The 16,764-nt window shown below is 38.1% G+C and overlaps 1 protein-coding gene across 4 annotated transcripts in view; it reads left to right on the top strand.

The window, feature by feature from the left end:
* The window catches only part of EBF1 (EBF transcription factor 1), a 276,025-nt gene extending 259,540 nt beyond the window's left edge, over nt 1-16,485 (top strand). For all 4 annotated transcript variants that reach the window (XM_064520935.1, XM_064520934.1, XM_064520933.1 and 1 more), the window contains exons 12-16: nt 1,392-1,457; nt 2,058-2,235; nt 3,719-3,898; nt 7,546-7,740; nt 13,498-16,485. In XM_064520935.1, coding sequence (XP_064377005.1) covers nt 1,392-1,457; nt 2,058-2,235; nt 3,719-3,898; nt 7,546-7,740; nt 13,498-13,529 — 651 coding nt within the window. In that variant the 3' untranslated portion in view covers nt 13,530-16,485. The remainder of the gene's footprint in view (nt 1-1,391; nt 1,458-2,057; nt 2,236-3,718; nt 3,899-7,545; nt 7,741-13,497) is intronic.
* The last annotated feature ends 279 nt before the right edge of the window (nt 16,486-16,764 follow it).

Raw genomic sequence — 16,764 nt, 5'->3', positions numbered from 1 at the left:
ATTTTATGTTATATTATAGAGAATTTAAAATTGAAAAAAATGCTAATATGCATCTAAAAGCTTGTCATTTGAAGAGTTGTTCAAGGATTTTTGAAGAGGTTATGGTGACAGCAAAATGAACGCAATTATATCTCTATTTTCTGATCAGAGTCTACAGTATATGAAAATTGAACATTACTGTTTCTTTTTGGTGTAAAATATGGCTATTGTGTAAAATATTTTAAGTTATAAAGTTTAACTTTGTAGAAAACTGTAAAATTCTCAGAAATGGTACTATTTTTGTAAGCTACCTGCAGATATATGCTTTGGTGAATAGCATCATGTTTGTGTATTAAAGCAATATTGAAGGACTGGGAGTAGGAAAAAATACATTGTTTTACTTAAAAGATGGTCTGCGTTGGTTTTGATCAGGCAATTGAGGATCTGCTAGATGTTCTGAAAGAATATGAAAATAAATTTCTTCAGGGTTAATTCTACAATGCACTTTTAGATTTTCTTCCAGGATTATTCTTAGAGATTTTTTTGCACTGTAAAATGTAAGGACAGAAGAAATGCTGTTATTATTTGGACACCAGTTTAAAATACTATAAGAAGTGTTTAAGTGAAGAAGAAGAGAGGTGAATGCTTTAGACCACTGAGTAAAAAGAAATTAAAAGATATGAACAAATAGGAAAGTGAACCAAAAAAAAAAAAAAAGTAATAGTAAAGTTATGCCCAAAACTGAGAACTAAATCCCAGACCATTTTAAATACTGTTGTCCGTTCAGGGAATGTTCCCAGGAAACCCTGCATGGTACTGGGCTTTTCCCTCATACTGCATATATTTTCCTCTTCTGTGTCATTTTGTATACATGGATCCTGGCTCTGACCCATTGTATTAGGATACAAACCAAGGGAGTTGAGATGTTGCATTACCAGTAGCATAGGACTGATTGGATATCTTTTGAATGTGGCCTGCTGGGTAAGGTCACAATTCCTGCAGTATGCAATTAAGAATAAAATAAACACATTGAAGGGATTCATAACATGTTCTGAATGACATTGATTGCAGTAATCTAGCAAATGACCTCAGGAATTGTATTCTGCAATAAACCGATGAGTGGTTTATAGTGCAGATGGTAGAGACAATTGAGTGATGTATTTTATTTTGCAGCACCAATGATTCTCACCTTTTGACTTGATTAAGTGTGTGTGTGAATAGGATGAACTAGTGATTTAACACCATTCAGTGTTTGCTGAGAGTTGTTACAATTAAGGTCTACCTGGTGGGAGGAAAAAAAAAATAACAAAACATGGTGCAACTAATAGAACAGTATAAAAGATTCTAACATTTATTTCCCCCACAAAGACTTTATTGAACTCAGAGGAACACATCTGTTTTTATATTGACAGGAAGTAATACTTAAGAGGGCTGCTGATTTAGTAGAAGCACTCTATGGTATGCCACATAATAACCAGGTAAATGCATTCTACTTGAGCAATTCTGAAACATGGCTATTTCTTAGATGTATAGATATATCAAGGGCTAAAGCTATACAACACTATAGTGTGAAACAAAAATAAATATATGGGACAGTGTCATATCTGGAGTAGGGGTTAATTTTCTTGTTTTCTTTTTAAAGTGTGTGAATTTAGTGCTTGCAAAAACAACATGTTATTAACCCTGGAGACATTTGTCCATTGTCACCAGAGACTGTATAATATGGGCAATGATATGCATTATGTCTTGCCACCAGTGATTTTTCACTCTTACTGTAAAGATATCTTAGCCCTAAGGTGGAATAAGTCTGGGCTCCAGTCCCATTTAGCCAGTTGGTCTTGTTATACAGATATTTGGCCACTGGGACTGAAACTTCCAACTCTTTTACCACAGATGTCAGGATTTATCATGGGGGCGGCAGATCTATAAACATTAACTGTCAGTCAGCTCACTGATTTGGAAAGAAAAGCATCTAGTTTTTGCCTTTGAACAGTGAAATGTTTTATTTGAGTATCAGAGAAAAGATTTGTCAGAGTATAATTGGTAACTCTCATTCTTTTTTTCCTCTTGTCCTCTAGGAAATAATCCTGAAAAGAGCAGCAGACATTGCAGAAGCCCTCTACAGTGTTCCCCGCAATCACAACCAGCTCCCTGCCCTTGCTAACACGTCAGTCCATGCGGGAATGATGGGAGTGAATTCCTTTAGCGGTCAACTAGCTGTCAATGTTTCCGAAGCCTCGCAGGCCACCAATCAGGGTCAGGAGAAGACTCGTCTTCCTCTCTTTATGAATCTTTTCTGCTAAATGTCAGGGAAACATGCACAAAGCAGGCCAAAAGAGCGATTGTTCAGAACCAAATGCTAGGAGTATGCCTAGGCAGGCACCGTCCCATACCACATGCACAATCTTTGAATTATGCAATACTGTCTGGAGAACCTCTTTCGTTTAGTGACATAGGCCCCAATTCAGGAAAAGCACTTATGCATGTATCTAAATCTCTTTTTTTAACTCAAACTAACACTTGCATTTGTGTTTAAATCCCACTAATTTTAAAAGGATTTCTGTGGACTTGAGCCTGTACTTAATTTTAAGTACTTGCTTATAGATTTCCCTGAGCATGCACAGTCTCTGAGTCTGGGCCTTAGGTAGTATTTCCTTATAACAGAAATGTATCCCTTGAGTATTTCTCTGGTTTTTGTTTTGTTTTGTTTTGCAAGAGATATAATATTAGCACTGATGGGTATTTTTCAGATTTTTAGATTTTTCTAAATTTTGAAAGTAGGAAAAAACCAAATATTTACAAAGGCATTTTCAGAGCTTCTCTCATTTTTAAAATAAAGTATTTTATAAAATCAGTATAAAATCAGTATTGTTTTAATTTCTACAGTTAAAAAAAGAGTGAAGAATATTTTTGCAAAATACCCTTTGCAATTTCCCCTCTCCTTTGCTCAGTTCTATTTATTATCCAACTTCAAATCCATTTTAATGAGAAAGTGGTAGAATGAGGCTGTTCTCTAGACAGGCAGAAAAATTAGTGAGCGTTGCACCAAAAAATTACACCAAGAAATTATTTTAGATGATAGCAAGCATTTTACAGATGTACTATGTGAAAGGAAGAAAAGTTGGTATGTCATTTTCCAGGAGTGAAGATGCATTTTGTAATTCCGTGCTTCTAGAAACAAATCCTCATTTTGGATATCTAAGTATGAGTTTCCTCAACTCTCATTTTCAGAGTAAGGTGGAAATTCAGTTTTTAACTTTGAGCCAAATTTACCAGTCATTTTCTACCAACATAATGATCAGACCAGAACAGAAAGACTGAAGATATGCTACTACTATGAGAAATATACCCTACATTTTCCAATTTTCCCTAAGTCAGGCACCCTAAATTACTTCTCACCTTGAAAGTTCACGTTGTTTCCTGCAAATAGCTCTTTTAGAGTGAGTGTTCCTGTAATGCCCACTGGTCATCTCTGCTCAAAGGCATGGATTTCCTGTGGAGCTGTGGAAGTGGTAGCCTTCCTCCTCCCTCTTCATGCTCCCATCGGCAATGACCCAGGCAGTGAGCGTTCGCAGTCTGGGTTGTCTGGTGGTGGTCAGTACTAGCCCTCTCCATGCACACCACGGCTGGAGCCGGGCAGCTCCCTTGCTAGGCCTGAGTTACTTGCTTGTCACTGTTTGTTTTAGAAACTGTTCTCGGGCTAATTCCGCTTTCTAAATGTATTCCCTCCCCACAAAAGGTTTTACTCGCAACTCAAGCAGCGTGTCACCTCATGGGTACGTGCCAAGCACCACCCCTCAGCAGACAAATTATAACTCTGTCACAACAAGCATGAATGGCTATGGGAATGCTGGAATGTCAAATTTAGGCGGTTCTCCAACCTTCCTGAATGGATCTGCTGCCAATTCTCCCTATGCCAGTGAGTATGATACGGCTCTTCTGTATTTTGCACATTTTCATTAGGAAGAGATGGTGACTTTTCTGTGATACTCAATATTTAGTTTCTATTTTGAGCACTTGAAGCAGAGCTTGGTCCTTTCTCTCCTCCCCAAGGCAGTGACCTTTGAAGCACTTTAATGACATTACTGTTGCCAGCAATGCTCTTCTCTGTTTTATTATTATTATTTGGGAGTCTCATAAGAGCTGAAAAAGAATAATATCACTCGTGATTTGGGTTGATAGTTTCATAACTTTACATGTACTCGGTAAATAAGACGCACTGTTCTCAACATAGCCTTCTTTCCTACCCACTCCAATAAAAAGTTGTGTACTGACAACTTTTGATCCACTCCAACAGAAATTGTCACTTATGCCATCCTGTTTTCTAGAATTGGCAAACGATATATTACAGGAAAAATAGTTTTTTCCAACTGTAAGATATCAAGGGCAGAGAAGTTTACTGTAATACTGGCAAAGATTGATGTTTCCATAAGCTGCACAATGATGTTTCCAAGACCTCTGAACAAAAATATTCATAACCTTATAGAAATTATGAATTACCATTGGGCCTAATCTTGATTGCTTATACTCTGTTTTCTTTGTAAGTAGGTATTATATTGACTTCACTGAGAGCTTAGTATTAGTCAGTAATATATGACCATGGCACTTAGAGTTTGTATTTTAGTGTCTGTACAGTGAGTGCCAGAAAGATTCAAGTCACAGAAGTCATATATTACGTAGCATAAAGAGCTTATGGTCTACAATCCCGGTTACAAAAATATTTATGTATAGGACTAACTTTTTGCATTTTGATTTTAAAGGTTTAGTAACCTGTTTAAATATAAATATGCTTCTACTGGTAAGAGCCTATGAACGTCTTCTTCCACTGCTCACATAGATCGGTAATCGCTACTCAGATGAGGAAATTAAATGAATAGACCTGCCCAGTTCCTCGGACATTACTCATGTTGCATAATAGGTTCCACTGACATCTGTAGAAAGCTAGAGGCAGAATCAGACTAGAAAGTCTGGTCATATAAATAGGCTTATAGACTCGGACCCTAGCGTGGACAGGGCAAACAGAATGCTGAACATATCAAAGTTTATGCAGCAAATCTTAAGTTCAGTAATATTAACAGCAGTAATGAATTATTTTGAAGTGCACTGCTAGAATTCAGAATAAAAAAGAGGATAATAACTCTGATTTAAAAAATAACATAGCTTAGCTGCTCCAAATTTAGAAGAAAATATTTGCCCACATAACTAGTACTTATAACCTCGGAACTGCTAACCAGTTATTATTTTTGTACTCTAATCATAATGTAGCAAGTAGTATTACAAAGTACCTTACTTATTAAGTTGAACTTACTGTCACAGAATCTATGCAGTCTGAATTCATAATATAACATGATTGATGAGACATCTCTTTTTGGAAGCAGATGCCAGTAATGCATTTAAAATACTCTAGCAGTGTATTATTTCATATTTATGAACGAAGTCCTCTTTAGAATAGCGCTTCACCTCCCAGCCCTGATTCTTTATTCTATTTATATTTTGGGAGATTTTCTTCGTAGATCTGTCATTCTGCTAATGCCTAATCCATTGAATCAGAAAATGCTTCAATCATGACCTGAAAATTAAAAGGTGGCATTCTTAATTAAATCAATAAACTAATTGCTGTATAGTAGCAATTCAATTTAGGTGCTTTGATTGCTCTCCCTTAGCAAGTACTTCCAGACATAGAGTGACTTCAGACTAAGATTGTATCTGTCAGACTGTGAAACTTTGAACATTTAATTTCCATTAATTGATTTCCTCAGTGTTAACAAATATGATATCAGATTCTCAAATAAGAACTCAAATACGGTGATTTTTATCTACATAAATGCAAATAAAATAATAATTAAAAGCCCAAACGATATGAATTTCATTCTATAATATTTAATTATTCATAGCCCCCTCATGTATATAAATAGTTTTTAAGCAAGAAGAAGAATGAAAGCATGAGCTCTTACCAAGAATTGGTCCTTGACTTTTTTGGGACAAAGAAGGGAAATTGTGAATGCTGTCTGACAATAAAAATATTTGGCTTTATTTTTACAGAACAAACCCATTTAAAATCTCAATGATAAAGACACAAACCAAAGATATATATTGTACTATCAGTAACATACTAGATATTTATGGATATACGATCTAAAAATTGAACCTCCAATATAGCATTTTCATTTTGAACAGTCAGTTTAGCTCTTAAAAAAAAAAGGAGAGCCATCTAAAAACATCTATATCTGCTCAGAAAAAACAGAGACTCCCATTTTATTCAGTCTTGTACTTAATGCCAGATCTTCATTTGATGTAAATCAGACTAGTGTCATTACTTAGTTATATCCAGAGATTCCAATCAATGGCTTTGAAAAGTTGTATTGACTGTATTCAGACAGGTCATGGATCCTTTGGGAGTATTGCTTCGCTTGCCCATTATAAAAGAGGCTTCCATTTTCAAAATTCTCAATCTTAAGTGAGATCTGAAATGCCAGCTCCATCTCTGTGCATAAGTAAAATGGTCACACAAGAAGTATGAATGTTTTTCATGACACTGAGGATTCCTGGGAGGTCTCCACAGGAGAAAGTTTTCCAAAGCTGATGGAGACATGGAAGCTGGAGACTGCCTTGATACTGGTCATTATAACAGAGAAAACACGTGTGGCCATTGTGAGAAAGGTTTAATGGTTTCACCCATTGGGAGATAGAAGAAAAGTGTGAATTCCCTCAGTCATCCACACATCTATTTGTGCAACAGACACTGAAAACACTAGTGCCAGGAGACCAAAGATGTAAAAGCTATCAAAGCGGCCATCACGCTGAGTGCTCCATGCTGGACAGCCTCTGTGTTATAACTTCAGCAATTTTCAATTCCCCTTTTCACCCCTCCTGAACCAAAAAATAAGCAAGTATGTATGTATTTCCAGCTCTTCAGATAACTTCTTTTAAACCCTAGTCCATGTAGTGTTTAGGAGAGGAAGAAATTCTAACCATTTTTGCTGACATTAGAGAAGCAGATTGGCAGGGTTACTGCTAAGAGCAGGTGTGTCTGAAATCCAATACGTCTTCCTGGAGCTGCCTTGCTACAAGGCAAGCACAGCTCAGAAAAGTGGTTTTGGGAGACCTGTTAAAAAGTTAGACCTTTCCAAGTTAAAATTCCAGGTCTTGATTTGTACTTTAACCACTCTGCTCACCCATCAGTTTTGTAACCTAGGAGTGAACCTGCACAAAACCATTTCAAGTTCTGATGGGAGCAGTGTGTGTTACCAGTCACTGGAATAATGTGAAATAGGCTGGTGGGCCAGGGATATTGTAAGAAAAAATGATTGCAGTAACAGAATTAAAGGAGTCTATGAGAGCACCTAGAATTACTGCTCGTGAACAGTTGCAAAACAAAAAGAAACAGGCAGGTTTCTTGTAGTGCCTGATTACACTTTGCGAACAACCAGAAATCTAACTGCAGTAAAGGCCACAGCCCTTTGAAATTAGCCTCAGTCCATCCAAGAAGCAGGAGTCTTTTGTTTCTACAGCCTGCTGATTATCTAATACTAAGGAATCCCTTTTGGGGGTCTTTTTTTCCTTTAGTTGTGCCATCAAGTCCAACAATGGCCTCCTCCACTAGCCTCCCCTCAAACTGTAGCAGTTCCTCTGGGATTTTCTCCTTCTCACCAGCCAACATGGTCTCAGCGGTGAAACAGAAGAGTGCTTTTGCGCCTGTTGTGAGACCGCAAACTTCTCCTCCTCCCACCTGCACCAGCACCAACGGCAATAGCCTGCAAGGTAGGTGACACCAACTCTGGCAGCAGAGACAGCTGCTCGCCAAACCGTGAGTTCCCAGTGCCTTGCCATGCTCTAAGTGACAAAGAGTCAGCTGCTGTCACAGGGGATGGAAGACAGTGGGGGCTACCTGGTGGTCTCTGTCCTAAACTTTCCTCTTGTAAAAAGTAACGAATCCACTGTCAGCCCACCTAGTACCTTGCAGGTATTTGGCAACCACCCCATCTCTAACTCAACTAATACTGCTGAATTGAGAGGTTGTGTCTTTTAAAGCACAGACCAACTGTTTTGATAAAGACGAGTAATATTTCAGCTTACTAATACCATCCTTTTTCTTTCTTTCCTTTCTTATTCCCTGTTGTCGTCCATTATCAGACCAGTCTTTTGTGGACTCTAGCAAGTACTCCACTGCAGGGTCTCTCCAGGGGCTGGCCTTCTCCTGAAGTACGTCACTCAATCTTCCCTTCCTTTTTTTCCTTTTGTCATAGTACACTTGTGCAGAAATCCTACTGAGAGCAAATAGACTGTTACAGAGCTTGGCACAAACCTTTGCCTTTAATAAATAGAAGACACATTACAAACTAACAGCAGCATTTTCCAGTTTAACTCATACTGGGACAAACATTAGTTTGCACTGATTAATGTACCTGTGTGCCAGTTAATTCCCTAAATGGTGCTGTGTCTCTTTGAAAGCCTCTTCAACTGTTGGTAGTACAGGGCTGCTCCTTTTCAGTGTCCCTTCCCCTCTCATTACAAAGTATTCCAGTATTAGCACCTAAATACATTTTGAAGTGTTGATGCAAGACAAGGGAGTGACAGACAAAAAAGCTCGTCAGCCTGAGGATGCTGCAAAGACCAGTGCTGCCTGCTTCATTGTTTGGTTCAGCCTGTTTTACACCACTGTGCCTAAACCTTCCTGTATAATTACCTCACTACACATTAGCGTGCTGAGAGAGATGTTTTTATGCTCACTTAGACTGAGGAGTTTTCGTAGGCAGATGTAGCCAGCTGCCTCCAACTGTGCCAGAGGTGGGAAAGATTGTGTGGTATGCGCTGTGCTTCCCCCAGACCTGAGGTCTATTTTCCTTTCCACGTGTCTGTGCAAATTATCCAGAGAGCACCAAGCAGAGAATAAAAATCCTTTATTTCTAAAGCCATATTCAGAATGAGCTGTCCTGCATGGGGGGAGGGCACCGTTCCCCAGGCTCCACATGTCACTCCGCGGCCTCTGAGAAGAGAGACGCCAGGCTTGCGGTCATAATGCTGATAGCACCATTACAGCTGAAAAAATCTATATGCAGGCAGAGTGGAACGAATTCATTCATAAAAGCTCGGATCTATTGTGACTAAAGAAAAGCGTTGTCCTCAGGGCATTTTACACTGGTAAATTGGGAGGAGGAATCCTTGCAGATGTGCGCACAAACATGCACACACAGAGAAATTGCGAAAGTACTAGGAACATATAAGCCGAAGAACATGGTTACCTGCAGTCAGAACTTTGTTATAGATATAGATTGTGTTAAGAATAAAGCACAACAAAGTTTTTAGACAAGCCACGGTGTTTAGAAAATGCATTTTTTGTGTTTTAAAAATTTGGCACTGCCAACGTGCTGCAAATGTTAATGGCGCCAGCTTAAAATGTTTCATCTCTGAATTAAAAAACAAACAAACAAGAAGGGAACTAATAGTTGGCTGCTGGAAGCTTTTGAACATGTTAATGTTTCTTTCTTCTTGTCACCTTGTCCCAGCCTGGTGTCTGGGTTAGAGAGAAAAAGCGAATAACAGGAGAAGGCTTTTTAAAGCGCTGTTTTTCATTTCACAAGACGTGGAATTCCCAGATTCCACATACTGTATTATGAAAAGCAATTATGGAATGAGCTGAGATGCCAGACGCAACTGGGGATTACTGATTGCCTCCTCATTATGTCATATCCAGATCCATAATGCCCAGAAACCACACAGATCTGAGTGTTTCCCCTAATTTTTATTTAGCAATTCAGTTTTCATAATAGGAATGAGACACCGAGAGAGACGGTTCATTTCTAGGTCATCGCTGAACTTCTTGGTAAGTTAAAGACACACAGCCTTTAGCCCTGTGCCTTCTGACACTACCCGAGGCTGGTAATAATCACTCAGAAATGCACTGCCTGTTGTGTCTTATTGCTTAAATAAACAACCGTGTATAAGGAGGCTGTCTTATCTCTCTTGGGCTTCTGGATACATCAGAAAGCAATCAAGCTTTCCTTATGTAGCCTAGATATCAGCAGAACTCACTAAAACAACAGCCATCCTTATCTGTTGTTCTCTTTACCATGCCATTTTGTAAAACTCAAAATACATTATTTCTGTAATTTGCTAGCGGCAAATACAAATTAGTATATGATGGGGGAAATAATGCCCATTGGTGGGAGTTTTTCCTCTCTCTGCCCTCCCTTTTTTGGAGATTTGTGATCTCATACCTACACTGTTTCCCACTGATAGCTCTGTTCTCAGGATCAATAACATGCTACAGCGGAGAGAATTTACATGACTAGATGTAGCACTTATGGAATAAAAGTAGAGTGATATAAATGAAGACTTGGAAAGAATGGAAATATCAAGGCTTTTAGGCAGAAAAGATATCATTTTGCCATTTGCTTTGTAATTTAATTCAGAATATCAGAGCTCTTCAAAAACATTAATGCCTTGAAAAACTGAGCAAAGATCTACATCTGTACCATTTGTTTTCAGTGGCAAAAGGTGCATGGTTGATATGTAACTATGGAGAAATGTCTAAGAGTCATGAATTGAGGACTTGCAGTTATGCCAGCTTCATTTGGGCGTTTATCCAGGGTAGACAGTTGTGCTGTCCCAAGAGAAAGCCAGTTCTTGGTGACTTTTTGGTGAAAACTGATTTTTTTTTTTAATGAATCTCTTAACTTGAGAAGCTTTTTGGGGGGAAACATGTTTTAACATTTTCTGAAGCATACATCATTTTCTAAGACAAAACAACTTCTTGTTTTAAATTTTGCCTAAATGTAGGGCTTTGAAGGGGATGGAAAAGACAAAAAATGTTGAAGTAGTACTCACAGAGAATTAATTATCCATCTGACTCTGCTCATTTGCACTCACCACCTATAGGAAGGCTCCACCCATCCCCAGCTCTTTTGTTCCTTGCTCACCTGAGCAGTAGAGAAGGAAGCAGTCTTCTCAGCATTGCTCTTCTCTGTGCTGTAACGTACAGTGCTGATATACCAGCGCTGTGGTGCCATGTCTGTGTTCTTCTAAAGGACTACCGTCCACAAATCACCAAGGGCATTACTAATAGGGATAAATATTATTATCCTCGAGTAAGAAACAGAAGAAACTCAAATTACTCGGTTTAATACAATGGGCTTGAAGGCGAACTGAAGCTAGAAGCTGTGTTTTAGGTCCCTGCCCAAATGAGCTTTTCAGTGAAAATTACAGTCTCACCTTTAGCTGAGGGTGGCTGCCTCACAGGAGGCCAAGAGGACAACTGCAGTCTGGTTGACTCCCTCCCTCCCTGTCAGAGCCCATTTTATTGGCCCCCCCATGTAGGTGCTTCTTTGAGGAAGCAGGGATAAGGATGGAGGAAGAGGTGTGTGTGTGAGATAGAGACATCGCTGAAAGTGCTGCTAGAAAGTCATGGGGATACCCTGGCACACAGCATGAGAAGCCTGAGAGCAGAGTAGAGAGCAGCAGTGGAGTGCAGCAGGGCTACTGCACCAGCAGTTCTTGGGTTAGGGTTTGCCACTCTTTTACTCACATGTACTGAGGAGGACATCCTGACTGTGCGCACTCAGGACTTGGTATTTGAGATAATCTTGAAATATAATCCTATGGGAAGTTCTTTTTTTAAAAAAAAGGAAAAAAAAAGAACATAGCTGTTGCTATTTCATCCACTGTTTATAAAATTGACAAGGATTTTTTTTAAAAAGCAATATCAACATCAGCCTATGATCTAAGATGAAAGAGATGATGGCAAAGTTGTGGAGTTAATATGAAAGTGAAACCTCAGATTATCTCTGGCAGAGCCAAGAAGCACCATGTTGGGAAGTGCCACAGCAAAGAATATTCACATTTCGGTAGCATCTAAGACACAGTGGTGTCCTCTCTACCACTCATTTGAGTGCCTTCCTGTAAGGCTTAAAGCAAGGTAACTAGCCTCGCCATCCCTTTTATCCTCATTCCCCCCGCTGCTTGAAGAGCCCTTACGTGGAGTGAAAAACAACCAGTACAGTGATTCCACATAAAAAAATTTATGGATGATAAATTCCAAAAATTGAAATACTGCTGTATAGTTGCAACATGTCACCTCTGAAGATGGCCTGTTGCAAACATGTGGATGTGTTTTGCATTCTCTCCTTCTCTCGTTTTATTTCATTTAATCAGTGCAGTTTACTCGAGCTGTTCTCCCCTTGCTGATTAGACTTGTAATTCTTGCACATATGGTGGTGTTTGTGGAGAAAACATTTCCCTCCTCTCCCCCTCCAACCCCAAATCTGTGAGTCTTTTACTTTGGCTCTGTTCTTATCAAATAATTGCAGCTGTAATTAAAGCACAATGAATCAGCACCAGTCACAGGGTTGAGTTCTTCCTTAAGAAATTACATGTCCAGATGTCTGAGATGGCAGGCAGTTCTAGCATTTAAATAATGTGCCCATGAAGTGCCGCCAACCTGAAGGCAAATCTGTTTTCTACCTTTTTTTTTGCAAATAACTGTATGACCGGTGTTTTAAAGATGCATTGTTGTTACAGCTTTCATCATAAACTTACATGACTACCTCCTGTAGTGATGTGCTTGCTCACAGTCTATCATTCGGGCACTTGGTATGTCTGATCTATAGAGAGGCCCTGGTGAACAGAGGGAGACCAAGCTGGAGGTCAAGCTAGGTGGAAGACTGTGCCTGTTGATTTTTAATGAATGTCTCTTCTTTAAGAGAGATGGTGATTCCACAGAAAATGAGGTTAGGAGGTATAATAAAGAAACACCGATGATTCAACTTAACCAACAGAGAGGACATTCTAAATCAACATTAACATACTACTGAATTAATGTTTTTACAAGCATGATAAAACCATGAGATGCTGGTCTGCTAAACCCTCAGTTAAGGACAGATTTCCACTGTAACTTGGAGCAATGGGCTCAAGGGTTTAAGTCCTTTTCGGGCCCTCTGAAAATGCATGCACAAATTCCCAAGGTTGCATACTGAACTTGTGAGGAAAACTGGGCTAAGAAAATGATCCACTGTCAGTGTGTATAATGTGACAAACACATTATGGTATCTGTAATACTGGTGGCTTATGGGACTCTAGCCATTTGCTCATACGTGGAGCAAAAATCTGCTTTTCTTTTAGAAAAGTAATAGAATGTATGACGATGTCTGATTCAAGTTTAAGCCTCCTAATCATTTTTAGCAATAGCCAGACTTTGCATCTAAAAACCAGAAAATTAAGTTAGGAGCAGATTCTTCTATGAGGTGAAATGTATTTATTCTGGAAGAAAATCACTAATTTCAGCAGAGTCACTCACAATTAAACCACTTTCAGATCAGAATCAGGTTTCTTGGGACTAATGCATACACAGTTGTGTCTACGGGATGATACTTAAATTTAAATTTAATTCACAGTACAGCTGAGTACATTGCTAGTAAATGTTTAAAAGCTCTGAGGATTTTTAGAGTTGCTTTATAATGCACAAAAGTAACTTACTTTTTTTTCCCCCCCTCCCCCTCTCTCCTTCTCTTCTCCTTGCAACAGCTATATCTGGCATGATTGTTCCCCCCATGTGAAAGAATTGCCTTGAAGAATTTTATTAATGAAGAGGTTGAATTCTGCTTCAGAGTGAATCTGATACAAGTCCCAGAGTGGAACTTTTTACTCAGGCCTTTTTAAAAAAAAAAAAAATGAAATAAAGAAGAATCTTACAATAACTGCGGATTTTTAAAGAAAACAAAAATCACCATCCTTGCAAATACTGAAATTAACAATCTGCAATTGCAAGGTGTTGATTCAAGTTGTCCATCCCAAATACATGGGAGATATATTTATTGTATGTTGATAAAAAAAAAAAATCCACTTTTTTGTGGGGTGGGGGCTTGCTTTTGTTTTCATTTTTTTCTTCTTTTTTGTGTTTTTTTAAGGCTTGATTTAAGTCAACACCATTTGTCTTTTATAAGTCATACAAGTATGCGAGGGACACTAGAGATGGAACTCCATGTTTTTAATTTATGATTTTTTTTTTTAAAGCTGTGTAAAGAAAAATGAAGTGGTGTCATTTACAACCAAGTCTGTACGGGACAGAATAGAAGTGCCAGTTAGTTTTTCGTAGAAGAATTATGGCCATTTAATTAAGGGTCGGCTTATATCGGTTGCTTATCCAGTGGTGATTTGCTAATACGATGCATTTTCAATGTTCCCATTCAATAGATGTTACTCCCTAGAGAGGTGATATTTTTGGATGGTGAGGGTGGGTTTGGGGGGGGGGGTGTTTGTAACCCCTAATATCAGGCTTAATAATCGTGTAGATAATGCCACAAGGAAAGTCGGTGGAAGCGGAGGTAAGGATGCAACCAACAAGCACGTTTCCCCTTGAGCTGCAAATCCAGTGCCTCTAGACACAGTGCTAAAACCCTGGAGCGCCGTCAGCCTCCCCCTCCCCGTGCCGCTGCACTCGCAGCAGCCGGCTCGAAGCACCCGCGCTTCTGCCACCCTCCCACTAGGATTGGTGCCATATCAGTCGACCCTCTCAGTTTGTATCATAATATATTAAGCAACAGGTAACTGCTTTTTGAATAGTAAGTGGAAACACGAGTTTTGGGGGGGGGTGGAGGGGTGGGAGTGTTAAGAAGGTTTCGAATCAAAACCATAGCTTCTGTTTTACAAGAATTTTGCTATCATTATCTGGGAAGTGTTCTTAAAAACTATTAGTCCAAGAGGCAGCAAAGCTCTGAAGATGCATTACCTGATATTTTTTCTTTGCTGTTGTGTTTTGTATGTAGTTATAAATACTGTAGATTTTTTGTGATTTTTTGCCAAAGTTGTTGTTCTATTTATACATTTTAATGTCTTAAGACAGTTTTTCAATATCACAAAAAAGAATTTTACTGCATATTTTGCAAAAAAAAGAGCTCACTACCTTTAGCTTGCACATACTTGCAAAATTAATTAAAGAAAAAAAAAGCTTTTTGTTTCTGTTTTTTTTGTTTGTTTGTTTTAAAGGGGATTTTGTAAAATATCCATATAAATAATGTATTTATCTTTGGAATTTGTACATTGCTTTTTTTCCCCCTACCCCAATTTATTTTATTGTGTATGTTTGCTATGTGAAAAAGTGCTGATTTGTTTGGTCATTCACCGTTGTATTAGCTGTTTAAATGTGATTTTAAAACATTTCATTTATAGGTTTTTTTTTAGTATTGTTTAAAACCATGCTTCCATTTTTTTAATTTCCACCCAAAAGCCATTGTCTATTTTTGTATTATTTGTAAGTTAAGAAGTTTTTTCCAATATATGGCAAAAAGTAGCATATTATTCTTGTAGCATTTAGTTATGTAGATTTTAAAAAAATGTATCCTTTGCTTTTGAGGCTTAACAAAAACTAATGCTGTTTTACTCTATTAATATGCATGGGATTTCTCCTCTTTGGAGTGACGCATTTTTGTGCATTAAATATGGGGAGAAACTTCATAGAACTCAATGAAAATACTTTCTTTCTTAAGTCTGCTTGTATATTTCTCTGTCTTTCACATAAATATAAACCAGCAGATTGGATGCCTTAACAATGCAAATCATATTCATTTCACTTGTACATTGTACTGTGCACCAGAACTGTCAATCATCACTAACATTCTAAGAAAAAAAAAAAAAAGGAATTGAAAAGCACAAAAGAACTGTTTTGTTACCTTAAAACAATATAACTTTTTTCTAGTCGAGCAAGAAATCATTTACAACGATGCTGCAACTGTGCATGCTTCCTGTATGAATTTTGCAATGGTTTTCACTAGAATGTCACAGTGTGATCTTTTGGGGGAAGGGAAGAAAACAGGATTTTTTTTTTTATGATGAGAAAATAAAAGGAGAACAAAACTGGAAAATGTGAGAGACATCAGTTTATTGCTTCTCTGTATTCCAAGTGATTATTCTAATTCACGTAGTACGCAACAGCACGACAATGTAATCAAATTTAAAGCCATATTTTGTCCAGTGACACCATCAATTACTCTTGTAGAGCTCCACTCAAAATCATAGCAATTTTGACATCAGTGTTCGCCATCTACATTTGTAGTCTTTTACGACAGTGTCCAAAGATCCTTTGACAATGTGCATAATTTTGTTTTGTTGCAGCTATTTATAGTGATCTGATGAATGGGACTTTATAAAAATCCCCTTGTACCACCCTCATCTTTTACAAAGTAAAAGATGCAGCTGTTTACAGAATATGGCTTTAAGTGGAAACGTTCAGATTTCAGTTTTAAAAAGGTGAAGCCTCACAATGACTGGATTGCATAAAGTATGCCTATTTCCTCACAGTTGTACTAGGATGCAGCTAAAATGAAGTCATCTCTGAAACTACTAACCTTTCACCTTCTTATCTAAATCTTTTTGAATAGACACACACACTGTACAGTTCTATTGTTAGAGAAACTAACTACTGTAGAGATTGTTATAATTTTTTTGCAGAAATTCAAGCTGTAAAAACTTTTCAACTTTCACAATATTTAATTAAAGTTACTTCCTGTCTGTGAATACAGCTCCTAGTTGTGTATTTATTTTTCTGCTTCTGCTGGCTAGTACATGAGAAGGCCATTGAACTGTCTTTCTGAAAGTAAGGAGAAGCAGCAATTCATGGCATTACACATCGAATTGTAGTGAATTCTGAGCTCCTCTTATTCTGTCACTGGTGGATTTTAATGGATCCCCACTCATTATACTGAAAGCTTGTCCGGTTATCACTATTATTCTTATTTCCATCATGCTGTTACATTGATGGCCCACATATTTTTCTTGTGACTTTCAAGAACATAC

Source organism: Dromaius novaehollandiae, chromosome 15 (genome assembly GCF_036370855.1).
Source record: "Dromaius novaehollandiae isolate bDroNov1 chromosome 15, bDroNov1.hap1, whole genome shotgun sequence".
NCBI classification, from domain to species: Eukaryota; Metazoa; Chordata; class Aves; order Casuariiformes; family Dromaiidae; genus Dromaius; species Dromaius novaehollandiae.
Note: the sequence above shows the minus strand (reverse complement) of the source record. Positions and strands in the feature narration are given on the sequence as shown.